Raw genomic sequence first — 20,365 nt, 5'->3', positions numbered from 1 at the left:
AAGCCACATGACATGACTGAAGAAAACCCAGCGGGTAGAAGCTGATTGTGAGCGAATGCTTTTATTAACTGTGCGCTAATGTCTCCACTGCGGCCAAATTTCTTAATTAGTATTCACTGTAGAGTAAGCAGCACCTCTTTGTATCCACAACAACCATTACCGCCTGCTCCACAGGACAATCAGGTTAAAAGCACCAAAATGAAGACCATGCTGGCGCTCTTCTCAGAGGTAAAAAAAAAGAAACTCAGAATGAAAACATTAAAAAAAAAAAAAGAAGAAAAAAACTGTGGCGTCTCTGTTCACAGTGGGGTGGAAATAAAATAGGCAGATTGTTGTAATTAATCTAATATAATATAATAGAGTCAGACAACAACTATGGGAATAAAGAATAAAGAGAATGATTTACTGCCTTTGGTGTATCTATCATGGTAAACTGCATCAGCTTTATTTGTGTCAGCCCTGAAACCATCTCCAGTTAACATAACACAACTGTAATAGTTTGGTGAAAGGCCGTCTGACAGGAAGCTGTCTCAAATTAAATATTTTCAAGGTTTCATACATCTATGATTACATCTTCAATGTAAAATCTAATTCAGGTTTGTTCAAAAATGTCAGACCAAGACCAAGTCCCAGCGTGTAAAAAACTGTTAAACACATTTCATACTTACCATTCTTTTGCTGACAATGACTCATTTTTTCACCACAATATCTATTGAACACGTATATACGTCAAACAACATGACCATGAAATGTTGCGTGCTGTGTTCACGGCCCTCTATCTATTGGCGCATTGCTATTCTTTCATTGAATTGACACGATACAAAGCAGAATATTGTGGAATTAATAAGAATTCAGTGCTTTGACTGAGTTAAGTCTAAAAACTTAAAACATGGTCATGTTGTCTGAAGTCAAACAAGTCTACCAGGACACAGGCTTCAATCATCACTTAGGTGTCACTCAAAAAAACATTCAACAGACACAAAACCAACTGTTTGAAGAAAATAGCAGATTTGCAGCCATGTAGCAGCTGAAGCAGGTTAAGCAGATCTACACTGCAGTTGTTTAATCTGATAAAGTTTCACTCTAAATTCAAATACATGAAGTTTGTACTGGGTTTTTACTGCCATCTGTTGGGCAGGAGGGGTGTAATGTATTTCGTGGCCACAACTGACAACTGCAATGTTAGATCATACGTCTGTCAATCACTTGAGTGAGTCAGCCAAGCAGAGATAAAGGCATGAAGATAAGTCAGATGTTTGTATGTATATGTGTGTGGTGATAGGAATGATCTGAGTCTGTAATCAAACATTTAAAAGTTAACGTCGGCCCAGCTAGTCCTAAAATCCCACACAAGGAGATTGCCATGGTCATAGCAGAACAGTGTATGTTTGTGAGTGGAGCGAAACAAAAAATATGTCAAGCAAGCAGAGAAAGCTGTTGTGTTGCTGTTGTCCCTGTCACTGGCCGAGGAAGCAGAAGTGTCCTCCCATCAGGAAAAGGGAGGCAGAGTTGTAGATTGCGGTTGTTGTCGCATCACTTTGGATACACATGCTTTGCACCACTCCCTCCTGCCATTCATTTGTTGTTAGGGCCAATAAAAACCAGTCAGCAATACACCCAGCAGACCAAAAATAAATAAATAAATAAATCAAACAAAATCAAACCAAAGACAAATTAAAAGTTAATTAAAACAAAAGCAAAATCTGTGTTAGAGCAAAATCAAACAGAAAAACATTTTTTCTGATGTCTTTTGCAAACGGTGCATGCAAAAACAAATTATGAAAAATGAAATCTAAAACAGCACGTGTATGATCGCAGCCCAAAACAAAACAAAAAGAGGTCGACACACAAACCTTCCCCCAGCATGCACCACCCACTCCAGGTGTTTCCTGGCTTTAAACCACCCAACGCCCGCCCAACGGACCCACATGACAATGACCCTACACCCCATCAACTATCCCATGGAGGAAGCAACAAGTGTTGGGTTGTTGTTTGTTTGTTTGGTTACCCAGAAGGCTCTTCTCTAACCTGCGGACCGCGTGTTCGGAGACACTGATGCTGCGGGAACGGAAAGCGTCCATTGCTGACAGGTCCCTCAGCTCTTTAACTGGAGAGCTGCTGCTATTGGCTACCGCCGCTGCCGCCTTCGCCACTTTCGCTGCCCGCAGACTGAGCAGTGATGAGTACCCATGTTGAAGGGCGAAGGGAACAGGCCCGGGTTGGCGATATGGTGGCGGTGGGCAGTAAGGGGGTGGGGGTCATCGTGAGGGTGGTGGTGATTTGGGAGTGTGGAGGGAGAGAGTGTGGTGTGTGGAGCAATACCAGGGGACAGCAGGAATCGTCCCCCGAGCGCCAGAGCAAAAAGAGGTGGGCAAAGGGCAAACGGCACACAGAGGGCGGGGTACAGAGGATGAGGCCACAAAGGTCAGAGGAGAAGGGAGGGACCAGGAGCAATGTAGGAAGGATCCAGGATGACACGACCACCCCCCAAAACCACAACCGCAACGCAGCACCCAATCGCAGGAGGCAGGGGAGGGGTCAAATGAAGAATTGAAAGAAAAACAAAACAAGGTGAAAATTAACAGCAGTGAACACTATGAATCAGATTACAGGAGAGCGGAGTAAGAAAAAGAGGAGAAAGAAAAAGGATAAACATCGACTAAAAAGAAAAACAGACAAGCTACAGCAGAGGGTAAAAGAGCTTCTGCTACTCAGAAAAGAAAATACACACAGGAAGTATTCAGGAGGAGCAACAAAATAAACATTATTTCACACAGCAGGTACATAGAGAAGCCAAGGAATAGTACAGGAGAATTAAAATAGTAGGGATGGACTCAGCACAGGCCTGACATCATGGAAGTTAAAAACACAAGAAAAACAACTCACACAACTGAAAATGAAACGCTGGGTTAAAACTGAGGGTTGGAGCACAGCAAGTCTGGACCCTGAGGGCGCCAATGATAGACTAAACTAGATAGACAAGTCTCTAAGTATTGTACTTATTGGTACATCACTAGATTCAAAAGGTGCATTTGTGAATGTGAAAAAAGTCAGATTTCATATGAAATTATTCATATGAAATCTGACTATGCAGCACTCCAACCCAACAGTGGGCAACGAGCAGCACAAGGACAGATCACTGGATGAATGAAAACATGATGAATATGATGAACAGTGTGTTGATCAGTAGAAACTGATGTTAGCAGGGTCACTATGAAAAGCTGTAACAGGTTGTGTGCTTGATTGCAATGGCAGCAAGGGTGTTATGAGGTTTTCTTGAAATTAGATGTGGGGGACCCAGGAGAAATATTGAAAAAAAAAAAAAGAAGTAGTATACAGAGGCTGCGCCTCCCGTATCCTAAAACGCGTAACTGCACATCCGAGCAAGAGAAGGGATTTAATAAAAAAGCTGCAACAAATCTCAGATTAGAAAAAGGGAAGCGGTTTAATAGATTTATCCAGAGGGGCTCATCGAGAGTGTGTTCTCAAAGAATATTGGTGACTTTTTCTATTATTTTGAGTGTTCGAAACATGCACTGTGAATTTTAAAAACACTGTTTTTGTGTGGAAAAAGACGTGGTGTCTCCAGGTCATTGTCAACAAACGTTGCAATGAATAAAATGATTAAATCTGCTCATCCTTTTTCAGCTGGCAGCCAAAATCGGTTGAAGAGTGGTACACATCCCAGTCAGTCTGCTGAGTCTCAGCTGGTTAAACCTCCTTCTGTCCATGATCATCCATAATGTGTTGTAATGAGTTACTTTGGATGTTTTTATCGCGAGTTATTACAGCGATTAGGACACAGACAGCCAACAAACATTCACAGCATGTACAGATGAGAATGACACCTTGCTGAGAAAAGCTTCCTTACATCTCTGTGTGAAAGACAGTGTGTATTTCTCTTTTTGTACACGTAAACTCTGTATTTACTATGGTTACAAACAGATGGCCAGGTGTGACAGCAGGAGAAAGGAAACCTTACGGGTCTTTCCTCATGCCGTCACCATGTATGTACTGCTATATGCTATAGGTGGTGAACACAGTAATACAAACGTGGATAATATAATACAATCCACTAAGATCTCTCCTACAGAATGCCAACAAAGTTTTACAATCAACCTATTGCCTGAGATTATATTTTATTATACAGGTGTTTGTGTTATTATATTCACCCCCTGTATGTCATTAATATGAGAAGTGAGTTTTGAATCAAAATAAATAAATTTTAAAAAGTGTCAGAAAAAGTTTCAAGATGTAAAAAGCATAAACAATAAATAAAATGAACCAATGATCACCATGGCAACCTGAGAGGAGTCATTGCAACCATCACGCCACAGTACCAGTCATGCTGAGTCCCGTGTTACCTTGGCAACCCCAACCCTCTTACACGGCAATGGCCACATGGTCAGTGTGTGGTGTTGCCGGTTTTGTACGTCAGCACTTGGAGCTGTGTGTGTGTGTGTGTGTGTGTGTGCGTGCGTGCATGTGTGCATATACGTATGCTTTACCTCTTGGGTCTTTCGTTGAGACTGGTGCTTCGGGCACGAAATGAACTTTGCTCGTGACCGTCATCGAATGGCAGCAGGGCATTGGAACGCAAACCCTGAATGAAGGAACAAAATCATAAAAGTTTAACAAATGCAAAACACCTCTGTCTGAAATGTAGTTAAAAAGTCAGTAATTGTTTAATTTGTTAAGAAAATTAAAGTGCAAAAACGACATGTTGTGGTTTTAAGGGGGATTATGTGCCACAGAGTAACTTTTTGGAGTCTCCACTGGTTGCCTGGCAGCCTCACCGTGACAACCCTCAGGTGTGCAGGCTAGCTGATTTTCTCTGCTTCTCATGTCTATGCTAAGCCAACTGCCTGCTGGCTATATTTTCTAATCTGACAGTCGCCAAGAAAACAGGACCTTTCACAAAAATGTCAGTTTTTCTTGTGTTTAAGGTATTATGGGATTAATGATTGGACAGCAAATTATTCTCAGAAACAGGAAGGTGTCTTGGGTAAGTTTAGGGTTGAGTGAGAGTGTTAGGAACACTGCATATAAAAGAAAATATTTCCTCAAGTATGAAATTATTTTCTTTTAGAACTGTGTAAGCAAAAGGATGAGGCCAAAGCACGTTGATGACATTGATTTTCACGTGGGAGTTATGCTTTTGTATGCATGTCTGCTTTATGCTATCTGTTAGTAAAATATTAAAAAAAAAAAAGTAGGAAGACAAAAGACACACCTTTGTGATGTACTGAACAAAGTCCTTGCGGAAGGGGAGCCTGCAGCGTATGAACCACATGGCGATGACATGGTGGGCCAGGGACACGATGTATTGATTGAATCTGACGATAATGGAAGAAACAAACAGATCAGAGTGTATCTGTGTGTCAGACAATACAAATGTGTGTGTTTGTGTTTGTGAGCACTTACTTGGAAGGGTTAGTGTAGGGTAGAGAGATGGCAAACACACTGACATACTGCTCAGCTACAAAGTTGGCATACAGATGGGGGAGGCGCACCAGAGCTGTAAGACGAAGAGACAAAAAGAACAGGTCAACAAATGACTTTGTTACTTCGTGTTCCATCTGCAACAGAAAAATTTGATGTGACTATCTGACCTTGAACATTCAACAATGGGACAGAACACTTTAAGTAAAGATTGAAGGCATTTTCTTTTAGAAAAAGCTTTTGGTGCTCACTGGAGAGAAACTCGAGCATAGGGGATGCCATGGCAACGGTTGCAGAGATGTGGGTGAGCTTGACGATGAGAGCGGGGAGGAGCTTGATCATGATGTCAGGCATCTCCACCGTGCACATTGTAAGAGCCACCACACACTGCTTGGCACAGCGGTAAATGAGGCCGGTCTCGAGGCACTGAACCAGCTCTCTCTGTAGAGGGGAAAGAAGATTAACTGACATTATTCCTCTTGTATGAGCTCACTGCCTCCATGTATGAGAAATTAAGTATACTGACACCAGCCATAACACTGTTGCCCAAATGTGGATCTTCTTCTAACATCTGACTAGATAATCCTAGAAACCTGACGGTTATGCCACAGACAGTACCTGTCTTGTTTGCTCGAGGTACTTATGGTAAGAGGTGATCGCCGTGAGGACAGGAACCACTGCCAGCTGAACATCAGTGCGAGAAAACCCCTCTGGTGTCTTTTTCAAGCGCTCGGAGATCAGCCGATCCGTCACCTACAAGCACATGGGCCAAGAAATAAGCAACGTATAGTCACCTGAGGTCACATGTACACAAGAAAATTCACCAGTGCAGACTTGTAGCTATCTTTATTTGCACTACCATGGAGCAGAGTGTAGAACAGAGCTGGTCCAAGCTGCATGGTGAAGTGAGCAGCAGAACTTTGTACTGCAGCGTCCATGGCAGCTTGTCGAGAACCAGTTTCAGCACCTTCCAATCCGTCTCCTACGAGAGAAAAATAAATCATGTTTGAAATCTTTAAGGATATCGGGGAAATCATTGTTATCACCTGTTAGTGTATCTGTGGGGTGTGCAGAGTAATTTGCTACAAAGAGGATTAACCCTCCAGCAGCAGTGATATTTATTTATTTACTCCACAGGAAATAGCAGACACTATTTTGAGACACGGTCCAGCATACTCACTTATGTGAGTTGAACTTGTGTGTGTTTCTGTGTATATGTGTACCATTTTGAGGCACTGCAGGAGGACGCTGAAGGCAGGTGCGTAGGGTAGATAGGCTGTGCGTATTGAGGCTGCTGAAGCAGGAGGAGCGTTGGGAGGAGCGGGGCTGCCGGCAGGAGGAGATGTTGAACCTGCAGGCTTCTTTTCACTCACACGCTTCTCTGGCTCCCTGAAACAACAAAATTAACAGTGTTGGGAAGTATCTTATGAACAAAGAGATAACAAGCTGAATAAACACAACAAACATATTTGTACAGAGAACATAAAACTTTTGTTACACACATCTAGACACAAACACATCCTATAAATCAGTTCTGTTAATATTCATCTGACTGGGATATATTAAGCAAAAGATGCAGATAAAAAGCTGTGGCAAAAGTGTTGTGGGTGCATCCTCACCCTGCGTCACAGTAGCAGTACGGGCTGAACCTAATGACCCTGTCTTTGTTAGGAACTCCGAGACGGTGAAGAGAGTCCGCTCGCATCATCAGGAAGAAGTCAAACACCTGAAGAAAAGAATTAAAGTTGAAAGAAAAACAGCTCTTTGCGTTAGAAATTATGTGAAAAATACACATATGTGCAGAGAAAAATGAATCACCCCTACCTTTAGTCTGATACTGGAAGCGATAGCTGAACAGTACTTGTTCTTGTAGTGAAGCTGCACGTGGCTGATAAGAAGCTCGTACACACGACTAGCATGACTGGCTGGTAGACTGTAAAGCTTGCTCTGCCAGGGGAGAAACAGAAAGATTGTTAAACCCTAACAAAGAAAAAATGTTTAAGTGCAATCTTTTCCAGAATTTAATCTCGATGTTATCGATAAAGCTCAAGAAAAGTTGTTAATCAATAGCTCAAACTAGTTTAAATATGCTTATTCAAAAATAAAATCACTGAACAAACATTTTTGGTTCTTGGTGCCAATGTTTGTATATAAAAAAAAAAAGTAAGAGATCAAACATCGTTCACATATGTATATATCCAGCCGTCAATATCTACATGTGTGTACCTGCAGGATTTCTAGCAGGCCCAGTATAGCAGTCCTGACGTCCTCCATAGGAGACTCTGCTGTGGGGTCTCTCTCAGAAACCTCCAGGGGCCCTGAACACACCAGAGAGCGACTGGCCACCTACACAGAGGAAAAAACAATCTCATCATGCCCTCAAATGGACAAAACTTCATGCCTTCATGAGGGTAAAAGTGAGACAACGTGTGCATCTGTGTGTACCCGCTCAATGATGTCCAGCAGGCTGGTGAAGTGGTGCGTGTTGCAGCCCTCTGCAAGGTCCACCAGTAGCTGGGTGGCCTGTTTTCTGACAGCCAGGTCCCGGTCTTCAGCTATGACAGTGAGCTGGGGGATCACCACCATTTCAATCAACTCATCCTGGAAGAGGTCAAAGAAGAAAAGAAGAGAGTTTTATCTTCTGATCTGAGAAGAAATTGCATTGATGCAACCCTCAAAGTTTACCATGTGAAATATCACATACACAACAGCAGGACAGATATACAATAACAACTACAGTGACAGTAAACTTCACAGTAAGGATGCAGATGTGTGTGTGTGTGCGCGTGTGTGTGCGTGTGCGTGTGCGTGTGTGTGTGTGTGTGTGTGTGTGTGTGTGCGCGCGTGTGTGTGTGTGAGTGTACAGACCTCATAGAGCTGTCGGTTGGTACTGAGAACGAAGGACAGGATATGAAGCACTTTAATCCTTATCACACTGCGGGTCTCGTTCCTTTTAGAGAGAGACAATAAGATAACAGAGGGGGGCAGAAGAGATTATGACAAGACAGGGATCGAGGCGATGATGAACAAAGGGAGACACACAGAAAATACCAAAATCTGGTCATTGAAATGTTAGATCATCACCACCTTTGTGCACGTCCTACCTGAAGAATTTCTCCATGAGTCGGTGAAGGCTCTGAATCCAGCCGTCCTTGGCTGGCTGGATAGATTGGGCCCTGTACGAGATGAGGGTCAGCACTGATGCGTCCTGTCCCACACACACACACAAGATCAAGATTAGAAAAGTAGCAGCGAGATGAAAACACACGATTACATGAGTGCATGGAAAAACACTAACAGGTCTCTTGTCAGCACATTTCTCCACCAGACTAAAGAACTTCTCTGTGGAGCCGTGGTAACCGTTCTGCTCATACAGCTCCTCTACTGTGGTCAACAGCTCATAGACGATGGCCTTCAACTCTGCACTGCCTATCGTCTGTGAAGACAAATGAGACAGAACATTTGGTCAAGAAAAGAACAGGTATTTTACTGTGTGTGTGTGTGTGTGTGCACATTGTGCAGTGTGTATGTGTGTACCTGGATCTGCTGCAGCAGTCGCTCTATGATTCCCAGCAAGATGTCCCAGGTCACCACCTGTAGCTCTTTGCCATACTTCTTGATCAGTCTGGTGATGGAGAGGACGATTTCATAGGACACCACCTCATTGGCACTTGACATGGCCTGAGTGGCAAAGGTCAGAAAGCAACAGTCACAAATGATTTATTACATTCATGATAAGTTAACAGATTATATGTTTTTTCATTGACAATGTTAAAGTGGAAACAATTAGTTAATTAATCGATAAGTCTGTTAAAAGAATATGTATCTTATTAAAAAGTATGTTTTATATTTTAAGCAAGAAATGCCACATATGAATTTCTTCCCTTTTTTAAAAATCACAGTAAACAGAATATCTTTCTCAGTTTGGACAAAAAACAAACTTTATGTGTCACTTTTGTCACATTTTTTCTGCTTTGCAACATGTTTTTGTAGACCAAATGATTAATCAAGAAAATAAGCATCAATAATGAAAATAATTATGATTTGAGACATGTTTTAAAATGAACAGAAGTGTTTCTGCCTTTCTTCAGCAAAGTCTACAATAGTTTTGTTTTTAAGCCATTTAAGCACAAAGACCATTTTAGTCTTATGTATACTGGAAACAAACGCATTTACTGTTTGTGCATTACCTTGTAGAAAGATGGCAGAACAAGTGTAGGTGTGTTTTTGAGGGCGGGGAGTCTGTGTGCGCCCCACAGTGCCATCCCAACAAAGAATACAGCTCCTCTCAACAATGGTGCATCCTCCATGTACACCCTGGTGGAAGTAGCAGGCAGTTAAACATATAAATATACATATATGTTCAGTAATGAACCATAAACTCAGAAATATAAAGCTCAATCTGCTTAAACAAAGGACAATACCTCTCCTCCATAATACGGCACATAGTGTAAATGGCACTGTGGCCGAGGTGAGTGCCCAACACCTTCCTCATCAACTGGAGAAGCAGAGAGCAACACAACAAGGGAGAGCAACAAACAACAGAGGAGAAAAGATCATGAATGATGCCCTTTCATATGAGACTCTCCAGATACAAGAAAAAGTGTGTGTGTGTTTGCTCACCTTCCAGCAGGATTCACAAAACTCTTTGACGTTGACAGTACGACAGAGTGTGATGATGAAGACGGTGAGAGAGTCTGAGGGCAGGCAGTTGTAACACACCACTGCATCCAGAACTTGTAGTGCCACCTGGACACATCACACACATCACACACACACACACACACACACACACAAAAAACAGCAAATCAGCATCAGATAGATGCAAGGGCATGCAGGGAGGTACAGTTAATCACAAACCTCTTACACCAGATTGCTATTTTATTGTTTAGGCTTATAAACTAATTTCCACTGTGTAAAACGTAAAATAGAAACAAACTGTGATGATGTGCAAATCATTGAAACCCCATATCGAATGGAAAGTAACTCAAAGATAAATGTTGAAACTGAGAAATGGTACTGTTTTTGCACATTTTCAATTTGATGCCAGCAAAATGTTGTTGTTTTTTAAAAAAAAAGATGGGACAGATTGATGTTGACCACTCTGTTCATCAGCTCTTCTGAGGAGACTTTTCTGTAATCTTGAAAGTGGAATGTTTTCCCGTTCTTGCTGACAACAGTTTTTACATGTATGACAAGGTATTTTACATTTCATAATGCTCCTAACATAGAGTAACATGTTTTGGTGGTTTCTTCTGATTCTCTGAATCTTTCAATGATATTATGACCTGTAGACAGTGAAATCCACAATTTCTTTGCAATTTTACAGTGCTAAAAAAATATTCTAGTCTTTCATAGAGTGATGAAACCCTCCTCTTCTAAACTTCAAAGACTTTTTTGGCTTTGTGTACGCATCAAATAAAAAAAAAAATCTCAGTTTCAACTTATTTCATAAGTTGTACATTTTTAATTAGATATCATGTTTCAATGTTTTGCACATCACCACATTTTGTTTCTATTTATATTTTACACAGCGTGCTTTTTTGGAAACAGGGTTGTAAACTTCTCACACACACACTCACCTTTGCCGGAAGTTTTTAAAGTAATTTAAAATGCAAGTACACCACATGCTTAAATAATTAAGACATCAAGAAGAAATAAAAGTAAACAGTGCTGTCATGAGTCTGTAATGCTGTCACCACTAAAAACACAGTATTGTTTCAATACATCTGCAAGCTTCACAAAGGAAAACTATTCTCTAAACTGGAGTTTATAGTGTCTCTGCAAATGAACAACTCAGGCCCAAAACAAGCACTCTACTAACATTTGAGGAACTGAAAAACATTTCTTAAATAAGATTTCTTCCCTGCGTACCTCAGTTTGCTATGGAAAATACACAATCAGCAAACACAGTATACATTGTGATGACCCACTGTATTCACGCAAATAAAGAAAATTAAATGTTTCATTTCAGGTTTTATTTTTTCTGATGGTGTTAGCTATTGATCTATTTAAATTTGCTTATTTATGGATTTATCATTTACTGTGTATAATGACTGTAGACCAGTGATTTTGCATGTTTGATTAAACTTTGGAAAGTTCTCACATAACTTTGCAGACCTGTGAGCCTTTAACTGAACCATGAATGACTTCAGGCCTTCACAGGCTCAGTCATGTCTTATTACCAATGAACAACAACAACAACTTTTGAGCAGGGACAGTTGTTGATGAATTTGTTGATTCTACTTGAGTTGACACTTTGCAACTGAAGTCTCCTACATGACAAGGCTCCTACGCTATAACAGCAGTGTTACACTGTCATAGCATGTTATAGTTGCTTCAATTTATCAGAAATCTGTACAGTGAAGAAAAAAGAAAAATATCAACCTCGATATCTGTTGAAGATGTTGTTCTATTGCACAGGAGACAGATTTTCCTGCAGAAAGACAACAGAACGTGCAAAAAAAAAAAAAGTTTTTAACATTTTCTGGATTTTAAAGAAACAGAGGTGTATGTACGTCTATATCGCTGACTTACTGGACCATGATGGACACATTTTGGTCCAGGTAGCAGCTGTTGAACTTCACCAGATTTACGAGAACGTGTAGAAAGTCGGAGGTGAGACCTATGTCCATCCACAGGAGGACAAAGCGTGCTGGAAGAGAGAAATAGCGAGAACAGAAACAATTATTACCAGCGAACAAGTGTGTAAAAGATGATTCATGTCTTTACGAGTTGCAGTATAAGGCAGCTCACATTTGACTGGATTGGATTTGTCAGCTACATCAGAAGGTTTAGTTTTTAAATCTTCATAATAAAAACATATGAGCCAAAAATGCTGTTGCTGTATGAAACAAATAAACATACTACACATAAACAATGAAGGGACTGAACAGCCCTATGTTTTGAACTAGTTCTTATCCAAAAGGGTTTATGATGGTCAGCCCGAAAGTGTAATTTTTAAAGTGCTTTCATATATTTCCGTGGAGTTTTACCTATGTCCTCCTCCAGGTATGTGATGTCTTTCCCGTTCTCGGTTAAAGCCTTAAAGACTTCCAGCCTATCAGAGAGGTCCTCGTTGCATGGTTGATAGTCTCTGATCACCTTGAAAAAGTAGGCTCTTAGAGGGCCAAGACGTTCGCCCTTCACATAAAACAGTGAACATGAAGTTACAGGAACTGTATTCAGGTTTAGTATTTGTGTGAGAGTGTGTGAGTGGTGCCTTTATACCTGTCCCTGTATAATGGCCCTCAGCAGCTGTAGGACAGCATGTCTGGCCTCAGGTGGCTGCTCTGGAGACAGCATGTCCTCCACGGCTTTCCATACCGCCTCCACTGCGTGCTGACAAACACACATGCACACACACAGATTGTGACAAGCACAGAATACTGCATGTACCGCTGAATCAAAGACACCCCACACAGAGCAGACTTACCTCCTCAAATTTTTTCGTCTTGGCAAGATCGCAGACGTGGTTCATCATGCGAACACGGTTACTTAGACCACAGTCTGGGTGGAGCTCCTGAAAAATATGACATGATGCAAAGCATGATGTGGGGAAAAATGCAAATGTGTGGTGAGTGTGTGAACTTCACTTCTACACACCTTGATGATGTCTGTCGTAATGATAAACTCGGACGGTTTGCTTTCACTCTGTTTGCTCGGTGGCCGGGCGGTTCCCAGCCCAAAGATCCCCTTCACCTTGTCCCTGAGAGTCTCCTTACTTGGTTGCTTATTCATGGCCCAACCTAGACTGACTGCTACCTGGAGAAAGAGTAATACACATTTAGGAAATTTTGCAACATGCATCACAGTTAGTTTAGTTATTGGGCTTTTGCATTGTAACAATCCAAACACCAGACAGTAAAATATACGTACACTCGACCAAAACCCATTTAAATTGTTGCCAATTTAAAATAACTATGACTGTTATTAAAAAGATGCTACCAATGTACAGCACAGTAAAATATGATCTGTAAGTAGAGTCATAATGGTGAAATGTTGACAAACATTAGCATGCCTGCGATTAAGCATTACAAACACACCAAGCAGTCCAACTGAAAACTGTTTACAGCCAGATTAACTGAGATGTTGTCTCCAGGAAAACGTTGTTATGAATGTGTGAGTGTGTGTGTTGTGAATTAATGTTATGACTTAATGCAGCAACGTCATAAAACACATATCTGCTCACCTGAATGTTAAACAGGTCAGAACAGCATGTGTATACTTCAGTGTACTATGTCAATTTCTACTTTTTTAGGTCTGTCTTTTTGGACATTTGGACAGTACTGATTTATAATAATGATGTTACTGATTTTGAGATTTCTGCTTTCACCTTTCGTCTCCTTCTAAGCCTTTGATACTCTGACGTTTTATGGATTTTCTTAAGAAAACATCAGGGTTTCTTCCATGATATCAGCGGACCTCAGACACTACTTGCATAATCAATTCAATTGGTAGATGGTGACAGAAACAAAGGACACAGTCATTAAAGATATGTGACAGCACCTCTGCTGTTTTTTCCAACAAAGGTTAATACTACTTGTTGTTGTCACAGACGATCCACAACAAATATAAACCTTTTTTTTTTTCCAGGTAACTGATTTTTTTCTAGTGTAGTGAGGCAACAGGAACCTTCTGTCATTTATTTGTTACACGCTGTGTGTTCTTATTAAAGGTTTTCTTACGTCTCTGTGGTGGATATTTTCTTCCCACTGACACCAAATTAACAAAGTTAGTTTTAAACTGTGACTTTAGGTCTTCAATAACAAATGTCGATTACACAATGCATGTTATGCATGTGTGTTTTATGAGTCATTTGGGTGAAGAGGACCTTTAAGACTCCCACCCAGTATCAACCAGCAGTGAAAGTATGGACTCCCAGTCTGTCAACATGTAAACCAGGAGCAGCGGATGGGGGGGGCAGGTTTGGAGAATTTGCTGTCATGTGGACTTGACAGAGACGGAGAGGAGGGAGGTGAGCAGGCAGACAACGACTGGTCTGTCTCAGTTCAACAACAACCAACCAGCACGTCGGTGCAAGGTAGCCTCCGACCAGAGCAAGTCATATCTGTGAACACTTCATAACATCATGAAAATGACACAAACAGGAAAAACGCACAAATGCTGAACCGTTAGCTTTACATTGTCTGTCATGGGCTAGCACTGCTGTGTGGCATTCAAGGTCTGGTAGCTTAAAAAGCAGCAACTCCTCCTTCTCCTCCTTCTCCTCTCACCTTTACTGGAAATAAGTCGCTCTCGGTTTCATGGAGCCACAGCTTCGCCCATATGCAGCCCCCAGAGCCGTCTGCCTCTGTGCATTGATATATCTCTGTGTGTGTGTGTGCTGCTGGACGCTAGTTCTCGTCCAAGCTCGGTCCTCCACTGCTCAACCGGATGACACTGTAACACTCTGACAGGGCCACTTCCTACAAAAACACGTTCGGCGCACTCGCTCATGGGAAATGTAGTTCTGACAAAGCTAAAGACTTAAGTTATGCTAAAGCCCGTTTCTTAGACTGGGTTTGTATAGTATGACAAATCAAGACAAACACATCCACACAGTAGTAAGCAATTGATATGCTTCGCAGCGAGCCCGTGAAACAGTTTAATATCGGAAAAGTGTTGAATAATATGTTACTAACACTGAAACGTTACCCAACGGTTAGCCAGCATCTGGCTAGCGAGACATGCTAACGATGCTGAAGTTGGTTTCTTATTGGAGAAGCTGCACAGTCACCAGGAGCGGAGCTTTAAAGACAAACTAATGTAAAGTTGTAATTTTATCGATCTGAAGAACTCAACTTTGTTGTGTTAAACAAACAACAATACAGCGAAGTCTTGCTGTTTTTATTATAGATACAATATTTATGAAACTACTTGTAAATTGGCAAAAGAGACAGCAAATGTTGGCGTTAAGGTGAATATTATCTTGACATAATTAAAGTATTTACATAGCTTGACAAGACAGTGGTTAATTTTATAAACATTCAGGAGATCCGTGTTATTGACTTGTGTTTCAATCTTTTATAAAATCTTAAGATTAAATACCAATTCAATCCCATGCCTGTTTCTGATTTAGGTTATTAATATTTACTTTATATCCCACAGCTACCTTTCTTCATTCAAAACATCAACGCTGACCACATGTTACACTAATATAGGGTTTACTGACTCTATGTGTGACTTTACTTAAACTGTACAGCTCTTTTCATTCCAAAACATTATATTTATATCTCCCTAAACTCGTATCTGCATCGTTTTGTTGTTTTATTATTATAATAATCACTGTTGTTGTTGTTTCCTTCATGCATTTATTTATTTATTTATTTTAGAGGATTAAACTTTTCTGGTCGCTTGGTGAACAGGAACTACGAATAAGAAACCAACTTCAGCTGCAAGTCAATGCCTTACATACTCTGCAGCACGAGGGTCTGTTATGTAGTGCAGTCTTTGATAATAATGTCTTCTCGTTATTTCACACCGAGCAGGTCTCTCCTCACTCGGAGTGGCAGTCAAAACACTGCCTGCACACCTGCAGCCTCTCTCCGGTCCAAACTTACCGACAGACGGAGGGCTGTGGATCCAGCTTCCTCTGCGGCGGTCAAAGTGGAGGAGGAGGAGGCGAGGATCTCGGAGCAAAAACCCTCGCCGGCCTCCTTATCAACGGGTAATGTTTTACCTTAGGCTGCTAGATGAACACAGAGGCTGGCACATAAGTCATAATTCACATAACTAGCAGACAGCTGACAGACTGTTGCTACGGGTGTTTAATCCACAGATGAATGAGGAGAGCTGAGCAAGGCAAGCTGCAGGTTTTATCTCACCTGAAGTCAGACACCTCAGTGTGTCCCGCAGAAAGTTCACCTCAGAGGTCATGAGATGAGTGGCAGGATAGGAAAGCAGCAATCTTGTTTATTGTTTATTTTCCTCTCATTATTGTATTTAGTTTTTTATGAACCGCTGGATAACCCAAAGCCTGTTGAGAAGAGTTGCTTTCTTTTTTAATGTAGACTTCCCTCTCCCCTGTGCTCATTCAGGTTGTTGCCCTGAGCGCCTCCCCGACAGCACAGTGCATCCAAAAACAGAAACAAATGCTCAGCCGCTATCTTCACACAGCCGCAGGAGGAGACAGCTGAAAGTGGAATATGACAAGGATAAAGGCGTTGCACCGGTGAAGACTGAGCACTGGGAACCTCTGGACTGGAACAAGCAACTGGGATACATTCGTGAGATGAGAAGCAGCCGTGATGCACCTGTAGATAAAATGGGAGCAGAGAAATGCTACAATCCAGAGGCCCCTGCACATGTAGGTGGAATCCTGATGCTAACATGTTTGTACCAGTAACCTTGGATAAAAACGTGAATGTTACTGATGTGCCTGTCATTCCTCAACCACAAGCTGTTAGGCCTAAACAAAGCAGAGAAACACGAAGGGATGGGATTTTTTTGGATTTTGGTCAATCAGTTCAATTTGCATCGGCTGCTGATCAAGATCAAGCAGGACTACACCCTCAATATCATGCTCTGACAAATGGTTCTCACGATGAAATTGTAAACATTATGCAGAGACAAAATGACATCGCTGCTCTGCTGGCTCCACAAAATCTAAGCTCTGTCCTTCCATCAAGAAATATCCCTGTGTTCGATGGAGACCCTCTTCACTACAGGTCTTTCATCCGAGCTTTTGAAAATGGTAGTGGAGGAGAAAACATGTAATTGGAGTGATCGTTTACATTTTCTTGAACAATACACCAGGGGGGAACCAAGGAACTTAGTGCACAGTTGTCAACACTTGCCTTCAGGATACAACAAGGCCAAAATTCTTTTAGCAGAGCATTTTGGAAATGAATACAAGATTGCAAGTGCTTATATGGAAAAGATTCTTAACTGGACACCTGTTAAAAGTAGGTTTTGTTTTTTAAGCCTACATAATTCACTGGTTCGTATTAAGTCATCATGTTCCCTCTGTTGTGCACAGGTGAGGCGTTTCCAGGTGTTGGTTTCGCTCATGCTCTCCAGTCAGACCAAAGACCAGGTGACAGCGGCAGCCATGCAGAAGCTCCGAGCTCACGGCTGCACTGTAGAAAATATACTCGCTACTGATGATGAAACACTGGGAAAACTCATCTACCCCGTCGGCTTCTGGAAGGTGATATAGAACTCTGTTTATGTGTTTCATCAGCAGTTTCTCTGTTGCTTTTAATGATTGGTTTCTCTCACTCACTCTTCTCTAGACCAAGGTGAAGTATTTGAAGCTGACATCAGCCATGCTGCAGAAAGAGTTTGGCGGGGACATCCCAGACAGTGTGGTGGGGCTCGTCCGCCTGCCAGGAGTTGGACCAAAGATGGCTCACTTGGCTATGGACATTGCCTGGGACCAAGTGTCTGGCATTGGTGGGGACACACTCCTGAAACATGCACTGTCACTTACAAAGAAAATTAAAAAAAATCTGCCCAACAGTCTAGATAGTATAACACATTAACAGGTCTGTCTTTTGCTTAGGTGTGGACACACATGTGCATCGTATCTCTAATAGGCTGGGCTGGCTCAGGAAACCAACCAAGAACCCGGAGGAAACACGCAAAGCCCTGGAGGAATGGTTGCCAAGGTAATGACATGACTGACTCACTGCTGATCCATACAACCTGAATAGCACGGACCAACAGATCTATACTGATCAGAGTCACCAAGAACTGACCCAGATCCATGCAGCGCATCATGGACTCTGGTGTTTAATATGATTTATTTGTTTTTTTTCATCATGGACTCTGGTGTTTAATATGATTTATTTGTTTTTTTTCCATATATATAGTGTCTAATCAAACTGTTTCTGTACATTGTAAACAAGAACACAAAGTGCAGAGTGCTGCAATACATCTTCCTATGGAGTTAATATATATAAATTATATAATATATATATATATATATATTATATATCTATATATATATATATATCTATATTATTATAGCATGCTTAATTTATATTTGACTGTGATGAGATGATGTAATTATTTGAAGTATAAAATTATACAGGTATCATGGATGTTTCAGTGTTACAGGGTTAAGGCACAAGTATAGTTTTCTTACATTATATGACTGTTAACTTTTTCAGAGCAATGGCCTGTGTCTTGTTGTTTTGGGTATACATTGGTATGTGCTCTGTGGCGCCTACCAGAGGGCAGAAGTTGGAAGAGGTTGTGTTCAAGGTGAGATGGATGTGTGGTGATTTCTCTGACGCATTCCTGACAGTGAATCTGTATTAGTCCTGATTAGAGGGCGAAGCCAGATATTCCCCTCTGGAGTCTGTAGAGAGCAAAGCATAGCAAAAAAAAAAAAAGTGAATATTAAACTTAAAGTCATCAGGTAACGAAAAACACAACTCCAAATGATGCTAAAGTTGCCCCATACCAGCTGGACCATATGGATGTTCACCATATCAACTTAAAAAGGGGGATCATATGTCAGTGTTAATGTTCCCAAATACCCAAATTACCATAAAATCAAAAGCTTGAAATGTTCCTCTCACACTATGTTGCAGGGACCTGTGGAGTGAGATCAACTGGTTGCTCGTGGGGTTCGGACAGCAGGTTTGTCTACCGGTCAACCCTCTGTGCTCTGTGTGTCTGAACCAGCACAGCTGTCCATCTGCCCACAAGAACTCTCCTACAAAGAGGCCTAAAGCTGGATCCCCACACTCACCGAGTCCGACCTCTTCCTTTAAAACAAAAACTGAACCTGAACAGGAACCTGCTTTTAAATACGAGAGGACAAAGACGGAGCCGCTGAACACACCTGTTTCCCCGACCACACAGAGGAGGAGGCTAAAAAGCAAAGTTAATAACTGATTTAGTTGTAATCCAAGTTTTGTCTGATCTGTGACCAAATGCTGGACAAGAAGAGGTCCAGTGAGTAGGATTTAGTGGTATCTCACACTGAGATTGCAGTTTTCAAACTCATAAAAAATACAAAAAGCCCCATCTAGAGTGAGTGTTTGGTTTGTTTGTTCTCTGTAACCAGGGACAGTTTAGTGCACGTGACAGCTTCACACTCAGAATTATGCAGGGGGTATATATCACAGGAAATGGAAAACAAGACCTGCCATGAAATGCACCCCACCTGCTTAATTTTGTTCCTTTTTACCACAGCATGAGGTACCTTTAACGTAATACATTTGGTGCCAATATATGTATGAGTTTGATAGGTCTGACAACAGAACAGTCAGTGGTGGGTGGGGGATTTATTTATTGTTTTTTATTTTTATAAAGCAGCAATAAAAATATTAAATATCTGAAAAACAAGAATATTTGATGGAGAGAACATGTCCTTCAATGGTGAGAAACACACAGAGGTTATGACTTGTCTATAGACACATAGACCACATTACATTTTCATTACAGGTGATATTCTGGATCAGAAGGCTATTGTTTTGACCTATATGAGTAGCTTATGTACAGTTAACCCAATTAAAAGCACATATACTTTTGAACCTATGAATTGCAAGAAAAGCTGGGACTATATTTAGCCTTGTGAAACGTCAAATACATTCAACTTGCTTAAAAAAAATCTATTTAATTCCTTTTGTAATTATGGCTGGGGAGCCTGGAGTATATTTTCACAGAATATACAAAAAGCTGTAAATACACACACAAAAGATGGTGAGAGAGTCGACTGATGGTTTTAATATTTATTGCTGTTCCAGCAAAATCAGCTCCATAAACCAACGTGAGAACTAACAAAACAAAGAACCAAACAAAACATGTTTCCATTTTACCAAGCAATAAACAGGCGGGCAAAAGTTAACATCATTTCCAACACAAATCATCAGTTCATTAAATATCAGCGCATAACACACACCAACCATGTGCCTCCTCGGGGGGTTGCCAAAACAAAACATACTCTTTGTTGCCGTTTGTGTTTTAT

At 41.2% G+C, this 20,365-nt stretch overlaps 2 protein-coding genes across 9 annotated transcripts in view; one reads left to right on the top strand and one right to left on the bottom strand.

The window, feature by feature from the left end:
- The window catches only part of tsc2 (TSC complex subunit 2), a 37,957-nt gene that overhangs the window by 9,097 nt on the left and 8,495 nt on the right, over window positions 1–20,365 (bottom strand). Inside the window, exons 2-27 of one of the 7 annotated variants that reach the window (XM_027283169.1) lie at window positions 14,679–14,788; window positions 13,048–13,206; window positions 12,878–12,964; window positions 12,673–12,783; window positions 12,438–12,585; window positions 11,980–12,097; window positions 11,830–11,878; window positions 10,066–10,191; window positions 9,867–9,940; window positions 9,633–9,759; window positions 8,980–9,123; window positions 8,741–8,878; window positions 8,547–8,650; window positions 8,311–8,392; window positions 7,888–8,043; window positions 7,669–7,788; window positions 7,267–7,389; window positions 7,062–7,168; window positions 6,666–6,831; window positions 6,302–6,424; window positions 6,061–6,195; window positions 5,694–5,883; window positions 5,425–5,518; window positions 5,234–5,336; window positions 4,509–4,603; window positions 2,029–2,169 (exon numbers count right to left, since the gene is read on the bottom strand). In XM_027283169.1, the coding sequence (XP_027138970.1) occupies window positions 2,029–2,169; window positions 4,509–4,603; window positions 5,234–5,336; window positions 5,425–5,518; window positions 5,694–5,883; window positions 6,061–6,195; window positions 6,302–6,424; window positions 6,666–6,831; window positions 7,062–7,168; window positions 7,267–7,389; window positions 7,669–7,788; window positions 7,888–8,043; window positions 8,311–8,392; window positions 8,547–8,650; window positions 8,741–8,878; window positions 8,980–9,123; window positions 9,633–9,759; window positions 9,867–9,940; window positions 10,066–10,191; window positions 11,830–11,878; window positions 11,980–12,097; window positions 12,438–12,585; window positions 12,673–12,783; window positions 12,878–12,964; window positions 13,048–13,182 (2,996 nt within the window). In that variant the 5' untranslated portion in view covers window positions 13,183–13,206; window positions 14,679–14,788. Of the gene's footprint in view, window positions 1–2,028; window positions 2,170–4,508; window positions 4,604–5,233; window positions 5,337–5,424; window positions 5,519–5,693; window positions 5,884–6,060; window positions 6,196–6,301; window positions 6,425–6,665; window positions 6,832–7,061; window positions 7,169–7,266; window positions 7,390–7,668; window positions 7,789–7,887; window positions 8,044–8,310; window positions 8,393–8,546; window positions 8,651–8,740; window positions 8,879–8,979; window positions 9,124–9,632; window positions 9,760–9,866; window positions 9,941–10,065; window positions 10,192–11,829; window positions 11,879–11,979; window positions 12,098–12,437; window positions 12,586–12,672; window positions 12,784–12,877; window positions 12,965–13,047; window positions 13,207–14,678; window positions 14,860–16,004; window positions 16,105–20,365 lie in introns of those variants that run through there. The other 6 variants (XM_019260942.2, XM_019260943.2, XM_027283170.1 and 3 more) reach the window with 6 other exon arrangements.
- nthl1 (nth-like DNA glycosylase 1) lies at window positions 15,100–19,696 on the top strand. Of its 2 annotated transcripts, none has more exons than XM_027283175.1 (7): window positions 15,100–15,210; window positions 15,933–16,111; window positions 16,482–16,750; window positions 17,423–17,593; window positions 17,679–17,838; window positions 17,948–18,053; window positions 18,984–19,696. In XM_027283175.1, coding segments are annotated over exons 1-7 (1,194 nt in total). In that variant the 5' UTR covers window positions 15,100–15,208; the 3' UTR covers window positions 19,291–19,696. The 2 variants fall into 2 exon arrangements, with proteins under 2 accessions (XP_027138976.1, XP_027138975.1); XM_027283174.1 differs by lacking the exon at window positions 15,100–15,210 and adding an exon at window positions 15,264–15,361.

Source organism: Larimichthys crocea, chromosome X, assembly GCF_000972845.2.
Source record: "Larimichthys crocea isolate SSNF chromosome X, L_crocea_2.0, whole genome shotgun sequence".
Classification (NCBI taxonomy): Eukaryota; Metazoa; Chordata; class Actinopteri; family Sciaenidae; genus Larimichthys; species Larimichthys crocea.
Note: the sequence above shows the minus strand (reverse complement) of the source record. Positions and strands in the feature narration are given on the sequence as shown.

Excerpts from the sequence above, each read along its gene's own strand:
- nthl1 (XM_027283174.1), top strand. The coding sequence starts at position 15,312 with ATGAAACTACTTGTAAATTGGCAAAAGAGACAGCAAATGTTGGCGTTA. Across the intron at positions 17,839-17,947 it reads GGACCAAGTGTCTGGCATTG|GTGTGGACACACATGTGCAT; the intron begins GTGGGGACACAC and ends TCTTTTGCTTAG. Across the intron at positions 18,054-18,983 it reads CTGGAGGAATGGTTGCCAAG|GGACCTGTGGAGTGAGATCA; the intron begins GTAATGACATGA and ends ACTATGTTGCAG.